At 42.5% G+C, this 17,845-nt stretch overlaps 1 protein-coding gene across 8 annotated transcripts in view; it reads left to right on the top strand.

The window, feature by feature from the left end:
* LOC130914451 (adhesion G protein-coupled receptor B1-like) overlaps positions 1–17,845 on the top strand; it is a 428,372-nt gene that overhangs the window by 345,720 nt on the left and 64,807 nt on the right. For 6 of the 8 annotated variants that reach the window (XR_009062924.1, XM_057833647.1, XM_057833646.1 and 3 more), the window contains 2 exons: positions 8,149–8,184; positions 8,352–8,510. The exons of the other annotated variants lie outside the window; for them this stretch is intronic. Coding sequence is in view for 5 of the 6 variants with exons in the window: in XM_057833647.1 (XP_057689630.1) it covers positions 8,149–8,184; positions 8,352–8,510 (195 nt within the window). In the remaining variant the exon portion in view is untranslated. The remainder of the gene's footprint in view (positions 1–8,148; positions 8,185–8,351; positions 8,511–17,845) is intronic. 8 annotated transcript variants of the gene reach the window in all.

Here is a 17,845-nt window from a genome sequence, read left to right as displayed (position 1 = left end):
ACACAAGGAGACTTGTGCTCTTTTGGCAAAGATGCCGAGCCTGCTACCGTAACTGTAAATGGTAACATCATCAACTATAGGCCAATAGTTGCCTGGTACACCAGACTCACTGCTGTTCCAGCTTTATAGTCTGGCGACTGTTCGGCGGATCAAATTCCCAGGGCGGCGCAAGCCACAACAAAGACAGCGGAGTGGACCAATCAGTGATGGGCGGACGTGCCGTTGATAAAGCGACAAAAAAATTCTAGCACGGGGGAATAAACATATGAGGAGAGCGCAAAACGGAAAAGTTTATTCAACATGGCTAGCGTGAGACAAACTGTTGGTTTTAGCGGTTGGTCATTTAAAACTGAATTTACCGCGGACTGGAACATATTCTCGGCTCTCCTGTTCGCCATTTGTGTTGTTGTGTGTCTTCCAAAGCGCAAGAGTGACGTTGTTCGTTAAGAACACGTCATGCAAATAAACGAATCTGATTGATTTTGTTCTGGCTTGAGAGGCCAATAAAGAGATGGGTCCCAGACTCTTCTCACAGTGTTTGAAAAATACAGGGAGAATAGTCTGTCGGTGCCAGGCAAGGCCAATAGGAGAGTAGAATCGCGTTACTGAATCAAAATGGAAAAGATTCTGACCAATAGGGCAGTAAGATCTCATGGCACGACTTTTAACATTTTCTACGAGCGAGAATTACTTATTGTTTATGGTACATATTCTGTTTCGTATGTTGAACATATATTTTTTTAATATATATAAAATGAAGCGAAAAAGCTTTTCGTAAAATAAATATTTTTTTTGTACAGAAGCAGTCGAATCTAGAAGTACCACTGTATTGGTTGTCTACATAAAAGAACAAAGGGCACAAGTTTGTATTCCAAAAAAATACCGTATATATATATATTTACAGTTGTACCTTGACATACACTCACGTCGATATATGATTCTTTTTTTTTTTTTTTTTTTTTTTTTTTGTTTGGGCAGAACTTCATCTATATGAACCGTTGTTTTTAAGGGTGTAACGGTACATGTATTTGTATTGAACCATTTCGGTACGTGGTGCTCGGTTCGGAACGGAGGCGTACCGAACGAGTTTCTGACGTAATGTAACCCTTACTTTTCGAGGCTGTGAGTCGATCGGGTTACAGTTTCTTTGTGTAGATTATATTTACTCCATCTTCTCTACTATAACGAGGACCAACACGGTAGGACAGTATAACCCAGAAACGTCAACGGCGCGACAACGTGGCCGCCATGAGAACGCAGTGAAACGCAGGCGTTAAAGTCAATCAGCCAATGCACACCAGTCGCAGTGTGGCCGCGTCCCAGAAGCAGCTCAACACGACACACGCGAAAAGAACGGCAGAGTTTATTATTTGACGCGAGACGCGACCTTCCTGCGTCAATACTACTACCGGTAGCTAGGATCGGGCAGAGCGGAAGTCACTCGTGTAAAAATACGGTGGATCCGGTCGATTTTCAAACTAATTTGCAATCGTAACCCACTTTTTGAGTCCATCAGATCTCTTGAGTGGTAGATCGGGGTACAGTTGACTTGTCTTTGTTGATTTACTGCTGTCTTCTCTGCTATGATAATAACAACCAACAAGGCCCCGTGTTCAATACAAAACCCTCCTACCACAACAAAACAAGTAGGAACTAATATTCACATAGGAACTAAAGTTATACAACATAAAATATACAATAAAGATGAATACTACATCACATTTGTAAAATAAAAACACATAATAAAATAAATAATAGCCTATTTAAATAAATTGAAATGAGCTAAAGCACCTGTAATTAAATAATAAGAATAATATACAGATCCTGCTTACACAATTAAATTTATTAATTTCTGTGTGGCACTTTAACTTGAGAAAATCCACCAATAAAGCTTTTGAAAACCGTTCATAAGAAAAAAAAAAAGATTCATTGAGGCATTTCATTTGTAAAATACATGTTAAAATCTTTGTCATTGGGATTGCTTTTCTCTTTAGCACAGGACTTCTTTTTTCTTCTTTCTTTCAGAAAGAAAGCTGAGCAATACGCGGGGTCTGAAAGGCAAATTGTTGTTGGATTTTCTTTAAATACCCGCTACTTTTTGAGCAGAATTCTAGCTTTGTACAGGCTAATGTTCCTATTGTTGAAAGCACAAAGGTGTGTAAGAAACAACTAGCACATTTATATTTTGCATTTTGTTTTCATACTGTACCGAAAATGAACCGAACCGTGACCTCAAAACCGGGGTACGTACCGAACCGAGATTTTTGTGTACCGTTACACCCCTAGTTGTTAATATTATACTGTACTCTAGCCCAGTGGTCCCCAACCTTTTTTGCACCACGCACCGGTGTTATATGGGCCTTTTTTCACAGACTGGCAATGTGTGGCAGAAAATGACAGTAAATATAAAATAAGACGATGGGGCTAAAAAGGAACATTAAGTGCAGGCAAAATGTAACTCACCATACGCTGAATCACCCTTTTTTTAACAGCAGCCTCTCCTAAAATCTCACTGCAAATATCCTTGATCGCAGGCATAATGAGTTCTTCTCCAGTCGTGAAAGATTTCTTGGCTTTAGCAATACGGTTTGCCACGAGGTATGATGCGTTCATTGCATTCACTTTTTGTTGCCTCATTTGCTAGCTTTTAGCCATATATTATGCTGAATGGACTTTGTTGCAGGCTCCTCTTCGGGCTCAGCAGGTGGCCTTACCCGGTAAAAAAGGTGTCCAAAGACTTCGCCGTCCACACTGCCAACAGCAGCTAACGTTACTGTTTACATTTGCCACGTTTACATGGAGCCAAATATTCCTATTACAATCGGAATATTTGTTCAAACCGAATAAATGTGTTCCATATAAACACCTCATTCGGAATGAACAGGCCCAAACCAAATGGAATTTCATTCCGATTCACAGGGGTGGAATATTCCTTTTCCCAAACCGATTAGAAGTAAAATTATATAATGTAAACAGGGAAGCGGAATGGTGTCTGGTTGCGTTCTTTCTGCACATGCTCCGTACTGACGTGGTGACGTCACTTTGTGACGTAAGTAACGTCACTTGCAACATGGCTTCCAAGCACAGCGCACCTAATTGGAGTCCGGCGGAAAGATTGTATTTAATTCAAACTTTAAAATAATTGAATATAATTGCTCGCTTAGACGGGCGTAAAACGAGGAACAGTGAACTATTTAAAAAAAATTCATGAGAGGTTACACGAAGCCGGATTAGACCGGAGCGTTGACCAGATTAGAAACCGGTGGAAAACCGGCTACTACAAGGCAAAAGAGCAAAACAGCAGAAGCGGATACGACCCCACAAACACAACAAGTGGGTTAAAGTTAAAACAGCAGCACTCCGACGATCGATCTCCATGTTTTGCAACGTGACGCTTTGTTTTGATTAATCTGCGCATGTCAGACGGCAGTTGTCAAACGTCCTTTCGGAATAAAGGCAGTCACATGTAAACGCTGGATCGGAATAGATGAAGTGACATGTAAACAGCTGATCTGAAATTTCCATTCGGAATGATTTGAATCGGTATGAATAAAAGTCAGCATGTAAACGTGGCTACTGACTGATGCTGGGCTGCGATAGGTGTGCAAACACCGCAGTAGTGGAAGTCAACCAGTAGAGGGCGACGTACGCAAATCTGTACTCGGATTAGTTATAAGGCACAGGCCAGATTGTGGTTGTTAAAAAATTATTTATTATTTCTCAGCTGCCCGGTAGCAAATTTACCACGGACTGGTACCAGTCCACGGGCCGTTGGTGGAGGATCCCCACTGAGTTGCTGAGCATATTACATGACCGTATTTTGCCAAAAATATGACACAAAAATGATTGAATTTAGACCAGAAAACTATGACCTGTCCAAAGAGCAGTGCCCTCTAGTGGAGAAAAAAACCTCTGAATTGTATAATGGAGTCATGTGTTCAATGTTGCCGCATCTCATTGGTGAAACAACTAGCGCTACTGCTGGCATCTCTGGCAAAAATAAAGTCATTATGTAGAAGAAGGAGGAAAAATGTAACAAGTAGAGTAGTTTTTCTTCTTCACAAATCTACTCAAGATGAAGTGATAAAACTACTCTAAGAAGTACATTTTTTCTCAAAAAGTTCCTCAAGTAAATGTAACGCGTTACTACCCACCTCTGCCAGTAATACTGCTAACGGTGTCATTGTATCTAAACGCTAAGCTAAATCACTGCACGTCTGCCACGTGTCTTCACAATCAATAAACCTGAATTAGACCCAGTTTGCATCATAGTTACTCATATTTTTAAACACAGACCTTGTCCTGATTTAGTCCCACTTTGAACTTAGATTGAGTGTAATAGTTTCCGTACATTACATTTTTCAAAATGGATCATGTTTAATAATACTCATTTCATTTAATGGGAATAAAGCAAAAAATATCACTATATGTTTATTTTCTATATTTTGCGAAAATTAAAGTAGCATCAAAATTGCAAAACAAATCATTTAAAGAGCCATTCTTTATCAATTGTGTGTTGTTGTTACACTATTGCCCATAATATTACAAGTTGCTGCAATTCTTATTAATATGAACAATTTGCTTTATATTCTTGCAGGCAATGGATGCAGAAAAACAGAATCCAGTATTGGAGAATTTACCCAGCCAATGCCAGGAAAATCCAAGTGCCATACTTTTGGCAACACTGTCAGAATGGGAGCAGATGTTAAAAAAAATAAAGATGAACACATATTATTTTTAGTGTTTGACTATGTATTTTCATTTTGTGAAATTTTGAAGAAAGCAGCTTTAAATAGTTAAAAATAACTACTTGTTCCCAACCATCTGTCACTCAGGTATACTGCTTTGACTTTATTATACAGGGTGAAAAAAAAAAAACTGGAACTTTATAACAATCCAATAAAACCAAGAGTGATGCAAGAAAAATATTCTATTCATAGCAATTGAAACATTAAACATGCCGTTAAAGAAACAATGATGAAATTAAAGTATTTTACAAATGACGTTGTTTAAATGGTGTCCTTCCACTCTTGAAATCTGCTGTTGAGATTCCTCATTGATTCCTCATCTGAGCTGGTATACTGTAAATTTCATCCTGATTTTACCATGGTTACTAAAATAATGACGTGTGTACTTGCTCAAGGTCACTGTCTCGAAGTACTGCCATTTGTTCATGTCTGCCTATATGTTTTTTGGGTCACCCTGTATATTTTTTTTCCAACCGCTCTTTACCTGTTCTATACTGTTTGTTTTACCCGGTTGTGTACAGGTATATTCAAAATTCAAAAAATGTTTATAGCTCTATTGGTGTATTTAATATCTAATACATACGTACATTTATATAATAACTGTTTCAATAGCCTTTCATAATTAATGTACTTTGAAAAACAACGATAAATTGACCTCAATTTTGTCTTACAAAATCAGGGTTAGACCAGGAGTATCACTAGACCTAATACAATACTGGGGCACAGAAAACCATTGGCGAGCGAGCGAATGTTTTTTTTTTAATCATAAAAAGTCAGAAATAGCACTTTAAACTATATATACCGTAATCACACCAAAATACAAGTTTTTGTTTAAAAAAAAAAGTGACTTTTTCATTTTTAAGCCATCAGTATTTAAAATAAAAATGGGGACATCCCTTGTTGATAGTCAATTCACCTCTGCTCATGCTCATCGACTTCCATCTCTCCTTCACCTCTTCATACACGCTGCTGCTCTACTTTTTCTGGACAGAAATGGGGATATATCACTGTAACTGTTATGCAATTAATCAGTTTCTCAACTGGTAGGTTGTGACCTAAAAGTGGTTTATGTTGTCTAGGTGGGTTACCTAGCTTACCTCTCCAATTCCTTCTTGCTGATGTATCCTTGCTGTGAGCAAATAACTTCCTAATATCCATTTGCAACAGTAGTGAAATAGAAATAAATAAAATATTAATATATCTTTTTACAGATTACAGAGACTTCAGTAACAAATAAAATGTGTGTAAAGCAGCTGGAAGTTATGATGAACACACAAACAACATTTTTAATGGTTATATCCCAAAGATAGACGATTCATACAGATTGATTCTATTCATTTTGGTCATATAAACAATTAGTAATAAATGGCATCGGTATTGATACGCTTCAAATACCACATATTATATAACACATTATTGGACAAATCTCTTGATTGAGAGCCTCTCGCTCAAATTACATTTAATAGTTATTGTATTCATAGCTTGTTAGCTAAAAGACGGCAATTAATTTGTTACTTCAATTTGCGACCAGACGTAGTTTACCGCAGTTAACTGCCTGATACGTAAAGAATTCAAGTTGAACCATTTAAATGTTCAATCATGGTATTAGGCAACCAAAAAAACAACAACACAAAGGTAAAAACCAACAAGGATGGTCAGCTTATCTGGCACTAACCTGTAAAACAGGTGGGAAGATGCCATTTGCATTGTCGACTGTATGATTGGCACACACACCATAATATTGATGCTTTATTCACGTGATGTTGAAGAAATCGAAAAAATTATTCTCTATTGTGCCTGGTCATGGTCATGGTGTTTATAAAAAGCGCCAATTAGTCACTCAACTTGTGATGTATCGTTGGAGCATTAAAATAGGCTACTCTTTGTCACAACCATATTTTGTATCACACATTACACATTAGTCGACCCCTACTTATTACTGAATGCTAACCCACACAAAGAGCTCTTGGGGCCCAGGGAAAATTGTACCAATATCCTCATATTTGGACCATGAGAGAGGCCCTTTCCTGCATTCCCTACATTTAAGGCCAAATCAATATGGTTTTTGTTATTGTTGCACAGTGGTACCTCGCTTCGACATCCGATGTAAAATTTGACTCGCCATTTGTTTCTACATCCAACGACATGCTCGAAATATTACGATTAATGACAGACAGCGCCGCAGTTTCTTTGTTTCCCCACAAGACAGGCACGTAAAATGTCTACAATCTCGACGGTCCTCCTATGACCTCAATTTGCCAGTCTTTATAAGTTAAGGTAACAATTATTATGATTGTAGCATTGCCAAAAGTAAATCGCCACCTTCGTCAGGTTATTAATCCTATATTTCAGAACTTGTGCAACACAACATGCCTACTGTTCGCCTCAACTGGAAGATGGAACATGGAAAGTGAAAGTAAAAAGTCCTTTCTCACTCTCTCACATCAGTCACGCGGTGCATTCAGGTATACCACGCAAAACACATTCGCCACATTAGAACCCGATTCGTTACATTGTTACATATTACAGGTATTGTTATTATTATTATTATTATTACTATTATTATACTATTATTACTATTTTTATTCATAATGTATTTGTTTTATCTGTGTAATTGCTATTTGCAATAGTACTATCTGTATTTATTAGGGATTTAGTGTAGGTTTTCTGGCTGTGGAAAGAATTATAATGTATTCTTATGGGAAAATCCTGCTCGACACACAACCATTTCGACCTACAAACAAGGTCCCGGAACAAATTAACTTCGTATGTAGAGGTACCACTGTATATTGTTCAAAGTTTCATTTTTTTACTCATTTATTCTACATCTTTTTGTCTCTTTATGTATTACTCATGTTTGATTTTTGTTTGTTTGGTTTTTATACAAGCATCCTCTTGATACATATCACGCATATCCTTAGGTTACCACTTTACTGACAGCAAACATTTTATTTTATGGGCAAACATTGTGTCCAAAAATGTAAGGCAAAAAGAAAAATTTAAGATTTGCATCTGCTGACTGCTGTGGCAACACAGTGAGCAGCACACAGTAGACTTGACATCTGTCTGCTGGTGTATTTTCACTTCAGGGCAAAACACTTCCATAATAGTGTGTGAGGCAGCAGCTGCCAAAGCAGCTGGGAAGCCTGAAGGTCAGGTTTTCCCTCACTATCCAGTGACAGCGGACTTAAAGGTCATTCGGTCACAATCTGTTAAATGCAAGCATTTGCCAAAGGGGCCGGAATGACCACTGACAAACCTTGTTTTCTCCTTTTTGCTGTCCTATACTCCAATCCTATCCTGACTGTCCATTGCAATCAAATGTATTCAGGATACTTTGTCTTCTCACATTACGCATATCTTTACATCTCTTTAATCTGTCTGTATCATCTCCCCCCAGAGGCGAAAATCACGCTATGCTGAGCTTGACTTTGAGGTAATTGTAGTGTCTTTGATTCATATACAGAGCTTCCATTTTTCTCTTAATGTAATCATCTGAAGATATTTGCTTTTTATATTGAAACGTGATTAAAGCCATTACAGACGAATAAGCGGAGCATCTGTGCTATTTCCCTGTGCGTAATGTACAATGTTCCTGTGTAGAAGATAATGCACACCCGGAAACGCCACCACGACATGTTTCAGGACCTGAACAGGAAGACTGACTGTGCAGACATGGATGTAGAGTCTCCACCTGTCGATGCCAAAGCTACAAAAAGATGGAGTGTATCCTCTGCCAGCAGCGACAAGACCAACATAAGTGTAAAGAATTTGATTTCATTCTGTTATGCACCCTAGTCAAAACATTTGGGGTGGAGTTCTGTCTTAGTTACATCCAAGTAGTTAAGTCAATCAGTTAGTTTTGGTTTAAAGAAGTCCATACAATTCCCTTACCTCAACCAATAATGATGGTTCAGTTGCTCAAAAAGTTTTAGTGGGAAACCTTCACGGAGGAGTGCTAAGTATTCTGTCATTTTTTCTTTGTAGTTTTTCATACTGTCTTGTTTTACTCTCTCTTGTTTATGTCATGTCAACTGTTTCCACCTGTTCTCCTCAGTCCTGTACCTTTACTAATCTGCTTCTTAGGTTTAGGGCAGTGCTCCCCAATTATTTTCTGTTTTAGGGTTACGTTAGGTCTGCACTCTGCTCCCCCCTGTGGAGGACGCACCCCACTATTTGAGAAGTACTGGGTTAGGGTCCAAATCAATGGCATTGCTCAATTTTGACTTTTGAGGGTGCTCAGCCCAGAGAAGGCTACAATGGTATGACATGGTCATGGGTGTGATTATTGGACTGTACTGTATATAATAATATATTATATACTACTTTTTCATATACAGTATTTTAGAGCAGAGGTGTCAATCTCAGTTTGGTTGGCGGGCCAAATTCATGGGAATTTCATGTTGACGGGCCAGTTGATTTTTGGACAAATAAGTCACGGGTTGCCATTGAAGGCGCTAGACATCCTATCCATCTTGACTGGGAGTTCCCAGTCAAGATTTGATTGGATGTCTAGCAAGCAAAAGATTTTTTTTGGTTCATTCGCCCCCTCCCAGTCACAATGGATCGGATGTTGTTGGATGAGATTCCAGAGCTAGTTCTCCCGGTTTAATTGAAATGGGCATCCATCATTGTCATTGGTGGGCATTGAATTAATATTATGTCCCTTCCTGTAAATTTTGTATCATTTCCTTTTAATTTTTAAAGCACGCCTTCGGGTGGGGGGACGGGTTTTGACTGTTGTTTGCGCTTATGCACCGAACAGCAGCTCAGAATACCCACCCTTTTTGGAGTCCTTGGAGGGTGTGCTGGAGAGCGCCCCCTCTGGGGACTCCCTCGTTCTACTGGGGGACTTCAACGCTCATGTGGGCAATGACAGTGAGACCTGGAGGGGCGTGATTGGGAGGAACGGCCCCCCCGGTCAGAACCCGAGTGGTGTTCTGTTATTGGACTTCTGTGCTCGTCACGGTTTGTCCATAACGAACACCATGTTCAAACATAGGGGTGTCCATATGTGCACTTGGCACCAGGACACCCTAGGCCGCAGTTCAATGATCGACTTTGTAATCGTGTCATCGGACTTGCGGCCACATGTTTTGGACACTCGGGTGAAGAGAGGGGCGGAGCTGTCAACTGATCACCACCTGGTGGTGTGTTGGCTCCGATGGCGGGGGAAGTTGCTGGCCAGACCCGGCAGGCCCAAATGCATTGTGAGGGTCTGCTGGGAACGTCTGGCGGAATCCCCTGTCAGAAAGAGTTTCAACACCCACCTCCGGCAGAACTTCTCCCTTGTCCCGGGGGAGGTGGGGGACATTGAGTCCGAGTGGGCCATGTTCCGCACCTCCATTGTTGAGGCGGCCGATCAGAGCTGTGGCCGTAAGGTGGTTGGTGCCTGTCGGGGCGGCAATCCCCGAACCCGCTGGTGGACACCAGTGGTAAGGGATGCCGTCAAGATGAAGAAGGAGGCCTATCGGGCCTTTTTGGCCTGTGGGACTCCGGAGGCAGCTGACAGGTACCGGCTGGCCAAGCGGACTGCGGCTTCGGTGGTCGCTGAGGCAAAAACTCGGACATGAGAGGAGTTCGGCGAGGCCATGGAAAACGACTTCCGGACGGCTTCGAGGAAATTCTGGTCCACCATCCGGCGTCTGAGGAGAGGGAAGCAGTGCACCATTAACACTGTGTATAGTGAAGATGGTGTACTGCTGACCTCGACTCGGGACGTCGTGAGTCGGTGGGGAGAATACTTCGAAGCCCTCCTCAATTCCACCAACACGCCTTCCTTTGAGGAAGCAGGGTCTGGGGACTCTGAGGTGGGCTCTTCGATCTCTGGGGTTGAAGTCACTGAGGCAGTTGGTAAGCTCCTCGGTGGCAAGGCCCCGGGGGTAGATGAGATCCGCCCGGAGTTCCTAAAGGCTCTGGATGTTGTAGGGCTGTCATGGCTGACACGCCTCTACAACATCGCGTGGACATCGGGGACAGTGCCTCTGGATTGGCAGACCGGGGTGGTGGTCCCTCTTTTCAAAAAGGGGGACCGGAGGGTGTGTTCCAATTATAGAGGGATCACACTCCTCAGCCTCCCCGGTAAAGTCTATTCAGGGGTGCTGGAGAGGAGGGTCCGTCGGGAAGTCGAATCTCGGATTCAGGAGGAGCAGTGTGGTTTTCGTCCCGGCCGTGGAACAGTGGACCAGTTCTACACCCTCGACAGGGTCCTTGAGGGTGCATGGGAGTTCGCCCAACCAGTCTACATGTGTTTTGTGGATTTGGAGAAGGCGTTCGACCGTGTGCCTAGGGGAGTCCTGTGGAGGGTGCTCCTGGAGTACGGGGTACCGAGCCCCTTGGTAAGGGCTGTTCGGTCCCTGTACGACCGGTGTCAGAGTCTGGTCCGCATTGCCGGCAGTAAGTCGAATTCGTTCCCAGTGAGGATTCGACTCCGCCAAGGCTGCCCTTTGTCACCGATTCTGTTCATAATTTTTATGGACAGAATTTCTAGGCGCAGCCGAAGCGTTGAGGGTGTCCGGTTTTGGTGGCCACACCCCGGGAGCCACGCCATATAGAAAAAGTGTGGGACCCACCTACCACCCTATTACTGTGGCTGCCAGGTTCCCGACTGGCAGCCATCACCCAGCACCGTGATGGGGGTGTGAGGGGAGGGTAGTGCAATGTATGCATTAAAATAGGAGAGCTTGGCTTGGGGCAGTGGGACCGCAGCATGGAGTTTCTGTCCAGCCGCCCGTCCCACCGCCCTTTGCCGGAGCTCTCCTGTGGAGTATGATGTGTTTGGCATTGCATCTCTGCTTTTTGCAGATGATGTGGTGCTGTTGGCTTCATCAAGCCGTGACCTCCAACTCTCATTGGGGCGGTTCGCAGCCGAGTGTGAAGCGGTTGGGATGAAGATCAGCACCTCCAAATCCGAGACCATGGTCCTCAGCCAGAAAAGGGTGGCATGCCGTCTCCGGGTCGGGGAGGAGATCCTGCCCCAAGTGGAGGAGTTCAAGTATCTTGGGGTCTTGTTCACGAGTGAGGGTAGGAGGGAGCGGTAGATTGACAGGCGGATCGGTGCAGCGTCTGCAGTGATGCGGACTCTGCACCGGTCCGTTGTGGTGAAGAAGGAGCTGAGCCAAAAGGCGAAGCTCTCGATTTACCAGTCGATCTACGTTCCTACCCTCACCTATGGTCACGAGCTGTGGGTCGTGACCGAAAGAACAAGATCCCGGATACAAGCGGCCGAAATGAGTTTCCTCCGCAGGGTGTCCGGGCTCTCCCTTAGAGATAGGGTGAGAAGCTCCGGGAGGGGCTTGGTGTCGAGCCGCTACTCCTCCGCGTTGAGAGGAGCCAGTTGAGGTGGCTCGGGCATCTGGTTCGAATGCCTCCTGGACGCCTCCCTGGAGAGGTGTTCCGGGCATGTCCCACCGGCGAGAGGCCCCGGGGTCGACCCAGGACACGCTGGAGAGACTATGTCGCTCGGCTGGCCTGGGAATCCCGCCGGAGGAGCTGGCTGAAGTGGCTGGGGAGAGGGAAGTCTGGGCTTCCCTGCTGAAGCTGCTGCCCCCGCGACCCGACCCCGGAATAAGCGGAAGATAATGGATGGATGGATGGAAGCATGCTTTGTGTTCATTGGTCACTCCCTCTTAATTTCGGGGCATTTCCAGTTTACTTCATCGTTAACTCATTGGCTGCCATTGAATCGAATGAATGAATGTGACTGCAGACACGAAATTGAGCCAAGTACAATAGTGCACGTACTTGATCACACAAGTCACAAATTTCTGGTTTTATTGCGCCGATGTCAAAATAAAAGCACGTGATTCCGTATTACAGAATGAATGAGTTAAAAGGTCCCTGTTATGCAAAATAACCCTGGGGGCTGAATCGGACCAACTACGCTTGACACCCCTGATTTAGTATGAGCTGAAGCATTTCCTAAAGTTACCATGTAAGGGATGTGAAACATGAACTTCAAAAGAAATAGTTTATATTGTGATTGGAAGCTGGTATCAATCTAGTGTCACTTTAGTGATTCAAAAATGTTTTCAAAAAATACAAACTGTAATCTGTGTATGAACAGGTACAACAACATGTACATCGATGACATGTCCATGTGCAGTGGGGTAGATTGGATGCAATAAATTTGGTCTAAAAGATGATAATTATTATTGTTTTCTCGACCAATTTATCATGCTCTCATCTGTTTTTTTTTTTAGCATTTTTTGTTTTGTTTTGTTAATTTTCTCCCACTATTCTCATCTTTCCCTTTTGTGCTTCCAAACCCATAATAAAGTAACAACCACTCAAAGAAACTGAGGCAAAATCATGCTGATCAAAATAATCTTGTTATGTTGTTGCAAGATTTCACCTGCATACTGTATGACTGACCTCTAAACAATTGCATTAAACTAGTCACACTTGACATATTTCTTCATATCAGCTTCAAAATACTTTATCATTCCCATTTGTAAAATCATGGTGCGCATTCTAAACGGGTAAATGGATGGAGACAAAAAAAAAAAATGTACATATATATATTTATATATATATATACAGTATTGTCAAAAGTTTACATACACTTGTGAAGAACATAATGTCATGGCTCTCTTGAGTTTCCAGTTATTTCTACAACTCTGATTTTTCTCTGATAGAGTGATTGGAACAGATACTTCTTTGTCACAAAAAACATTCATGAAGTTTGGTTCTTTTATGACTTTATTATGGGTGAACAGAAAAAAGTGATCAAATCTGCTGGGTCAAAAATATACATACAGCAGCACTAATATTTGGTAACATGTCCCTTGGTCATTTTCACTTCAATTAGGCGCTTTTGGTAGCCATCCACAAACTTCTGGCAAGCTTTAGGTTGAATCTTTGACCACTCCTCTTGACAGAAATGGTGCAGTTCAGTTAAATTTGATGGCTTTCTGACATGGACTTGTTTCTTCAGCATTGTCCACAAGTTCTCAATGGGGTTTAAGTCAGGACCTTGGGAAGGCCATTCGAAAACCTTAATTCTAGCCTGATTTAGCCATTCCATTACCACTTTTGATGTGTGTTTGGGGTCATTGTCCTGTTGGAACACCCAACTGCGCCCAAGATCCAATCTTCGGGCTGATGACGTAAGGTTATCTTGAAGAATTTGAAGGTAATCCTCCTTCTTCATTATCCCATTTACTATCTGTAAAGCACCAGTTCCATTCGCAGCAAAACAGCCCCACAGCATAATACTACCACCACTGTGCTTGACGGAAGGCATGGTGTACTTGGGGTTAAAGGCCTCACCTTTTCTCCTCCAAACATATTGCTGGGTATTGTGGCCAAAATGCTCGATTTTTGTTACGTCTGACCACAGAACTTTCCTCCAGAAGGTCTTATCTTTGTCCATGTGATCAGCAGCAAACTTCAGTCGAGCCTTAAGGTGCCGCTTTTGGAGCAAGGGCTTCCTTCTTGCACGGCAGCCTCTCATTCCATGGTGATGCAAAACACGCTTGACTGTGGACACTGACACCTGTGTTCCAGCAGCTTCTAATTCTTGGCAGATCTGCTTTTTGGTGATTCTCGGTTGAATCTTCACCCTCCTGACCAATTTTCTCTCAGCAGCAGGTGATAGCTTGTGTTTTCTTCCTGATCGTGGCAGTGACAAAACAGTGCCATGCACTTTATACTTACAAACAATTGTTTGCACTGTTGCTCTTGGGACCTGCAGCTGCTTTGAAATGGCGCCAAGTGACTTTCCTGACTTGTTCAAGTCAATGATTGTTCAAGTCAATAATCACTCACAAGAAATTGCTAATTCGTGTTGCTGTATGTATATTTTTGACCCAGCAGATTTGAACACTTTTTCTGTTTACCCATAATAAAGTCATAAAAGAACCAAACTTTATGAATGTTTTTTTGTGACAAAGAAGTATCCGTTCCAATCACTCTATCGGAGAAAAATCAGAGTTGCAGAAATAACTGGAAACTCAAGAGAGCCATGACATTATGTCCTTCACAAGTGTATGTAAACTTTTGACCACAACTGTATATACAGTATATACAGTGGGTAGAACAAGTATTTCATACACTGCCAATGGGTTTTCCCATTAACTGTGTATCAAATACTTGTTCTCCCCACTGTATATATATATATATGAACCGATTTTTTTTTCTTATTGACACGGCCACGTTGTGTTGAAGAAACATATGCGTTGATCCGTTGCCGACCATTACGTTACGTGACGTCACCATTTTGTTTCGGTAATACTTCACTATGATCGGCCGAATTATTTCGTCTGTGTTAAATTCTGCTTTTTTCACTCTTCATAAAGCACAGAATTTAGTTTCTTGAACTCGTTTGAGTCAACGTTTATTGCAGCTCCGCAACTTGGACCATAACAAACGTAACAACACAGACTTCTTGTGTGTGTCCGTCAACTATATCTGTCCGTCGGGAAACTCAAACCCAAATAACAATAGTTCCTATTGTTACTGTCGTGTCGACAGCGATGAATGAGCTCTCTCGGATTTCCGACTTACGTTGTCACTTTCATTTTACCGTATCAATCCATGGAAGAAACATTTATTCATCATGATGAAACGAGCAAGTTATACAGCAGCCTTTAAAAGAAAAGTCACATCTGTTTCGTTTTCTCCTAGATTCTGGTAAGTTGGAGAAGTTGTCAAATCATATTAGTGCCATAAATATTGTCAGTTTATGGTAATGTTTTGAACTACCAATATGCTATGCTTGTGCTGTGTTTCACCAGTCAGTAAAATGACATTTCTGTATCTGTACACGAGCTCTGTTTTCTTTTTCTTGTATTCTTCTATATATTGGTGCTAAAATTAGGGTGCGCGTTATAAACGGGTACAAATATTTTCCCTAGATTTTACAAGTAAATTTGGGGTGCGCATTATACACGGGTGCGCCTTATATTCGGGAAATTACGGTAACACTTTTTGGGTTCTTCACAGAAAAAAAGTCAATGGAACATAAACTTTATGTTGCGCCGTGCACAGTCTTAACAGGTCCAAGTTCAGCTTAGTTGTCAGAACAGAATCTCTTACTTAAATGACTCATATGCGCAGTCTCTCAAAGTTCTTGTGTTCCTTCCTTAAAATCCTTTTGTAGGTTCCAGTAGGCTTGTAGACATCGCTGTTTGCAGCTCTTTGCCTCTCACTCTCTCATCAACCCTGTGAAAACCACAAAGTAAGCAAGCTGAGAAACAGAACTAAGTGATGCAGCACCTACACAGCACAACCAGTACCACTACCAGTATGGTTGTGGAGATGGATTTTATCCTAGGAAATTTTATTATGATTATATTTGTTTATACTCAGAATGACTCATTCAAGTCAGAAAAGTGAGCTTTGTATGTTCATCTATGTGAACTGTGGGCCAGCATCTGGCTGGTGAGAAGTTGCATGTCAGGTTCAATTCTAGTCACTGCCAGTCTCAAACACTGATGCAGATGTTCATCTGTCAGTCTTGATCTCATTGAAGTTTTCAGCAGTTTAATACGTGAAAAGGTTTGCTCGCAGATATAGGTGCTGCCAAAAAGTGTTACCAAATTCATTGCGTGTTTTCTGATGTTAGGGTACGTGTCGTTCGGGAGGGCGGCATAGAAGTCAATGAGACCGTTGGGCTTAAATGTGTCTTTCAGAACATCACAGTTCTGTAACTCGGCCAACTCAAACTGATAAGAAGGCTGGGGTTCATCAATGTCGGCAACAAATGGGTTTTGGAAAAGACGGATTTCTTTTGCATAAACATGTACCGTATTTTCACGACCATGAGGCGCACCTAAAAGTCAAATTTTTTTTCCAAAATGGGCGGGGCACCTAATAATGCGGTGCGCCCAATGTGTGTACCGAAGGCAGACATTAGTGAAAGCAGCATGAGAACCATTAAGCTGCATTCACACCGGCCGCGAAATAACGCGTGACAACGCGTGATGCCTTCGCCAAAAGCATTCACACCGAGGTCTCGAGAAGTCCGCCCGCGAGACTGAACTACTTCCGGTTCAGCCCTTGTTGTGTATCCGGTGAAACCATTAGGTGTGAATGGTGCTCGTCATAGGGGGCGGGCCGCCATTAGGTACCGTATAAAATTGAGTTACGTGCGTTGGGCAAATAAACTTCTTCTTTGAGCGCCTTGAAAGGTGGAAAAGCGCTATATAAGTGTAACACCATTTACCATTTACCATTTGAATCAAGACGGCCGAAAATGGCAACTCCGACGAAAAGACATGCTTACGAAGCCCAGTTCAAGCTCCAAGCTATCAGCTACGTGAAGCAACATGGAAATCGAGCCGCGGCGAGACAATTCAGCATCAACGAGTCAATGGTTCGCAAGTGGAGAAAGCTTGAAAATGAGCTAAGCCAAGTCAAGAAAACAAAGCTGAGTTTCCGCGCAAATAAAGCAAAGTGGCCTCACCTGGAAGACGAACTCGAGAGGTGGATTCACAACCAAAGAGCAGCCGGGAGAAGCGTCTCGACAGTCACCATGCGAATGAAGGCACACACGCTGGCGCAGGAGATGAAAATTAAACATTTTCCAGGAGGTCCGTTGTGATGCTTTCAATTCATGAAACGGCGTCATCTTTCCATCTGGACAAGAACTACATTGGCGCAGCAACTTCCAGCTGATTACAAGGAAAAGCTGACCATCTTACACTCCTACTGCAGCAAAAAGATTGCCGACAAACGTATCCAGCTGAAGCATATCACGAACATGGACGTGGTGCCACTCACTTTCGACATCCCGGTGAGCAACAGCATGGAGAAGAAAAGGGCCAGCACGGTGGCAATACGCACAACGGGGCACGAGAAGTCATCTTTTACAGTTGTGCTTAGCTGCCATGCAAATGGACAGAAATTGCCACCGCTGGTGATTTTCAAAAGGAAGATGTTGCCGAAAGAAAAGTTTCCTGCTGGAGTCGTCGTGAAAGCCAATCAAAAGGGCTGGATTGACAAGGAGAAAATGAGAGTGGCTGAGGGAGGTTTACGTGAAGCGACCGGTGTTGTGCTGAAAAATAGCCGCCCCGCGTGAAATGTCCCCCCTGACGGGAACGCTTATTTATAACGCTTTATTGAGCGTTTATTTGATTTATTTGTTTATTTATTTT

The sequence above is a fragment of the Corythoichthys intestinalis genome, chromosome 4 (assembly GCF_030265065.1).
Source record: "Corythoichthys intestinalis isolate RoL2023-P3 chromosome 4, ASM3026506v1, whole genome shotgun sequence".
NCBI lineage: Eukaryota > Metazoa > Chordata > Actinopteri > Syngnathiformes > Syngnathidae > Corythoichthys > Corythoichthys intestinalis.
The sequence above is the reverse complement of the archived record's forward strand: the minus strand, read 5'-3'. Positions and strand labels throughout refer to the sequence as shown.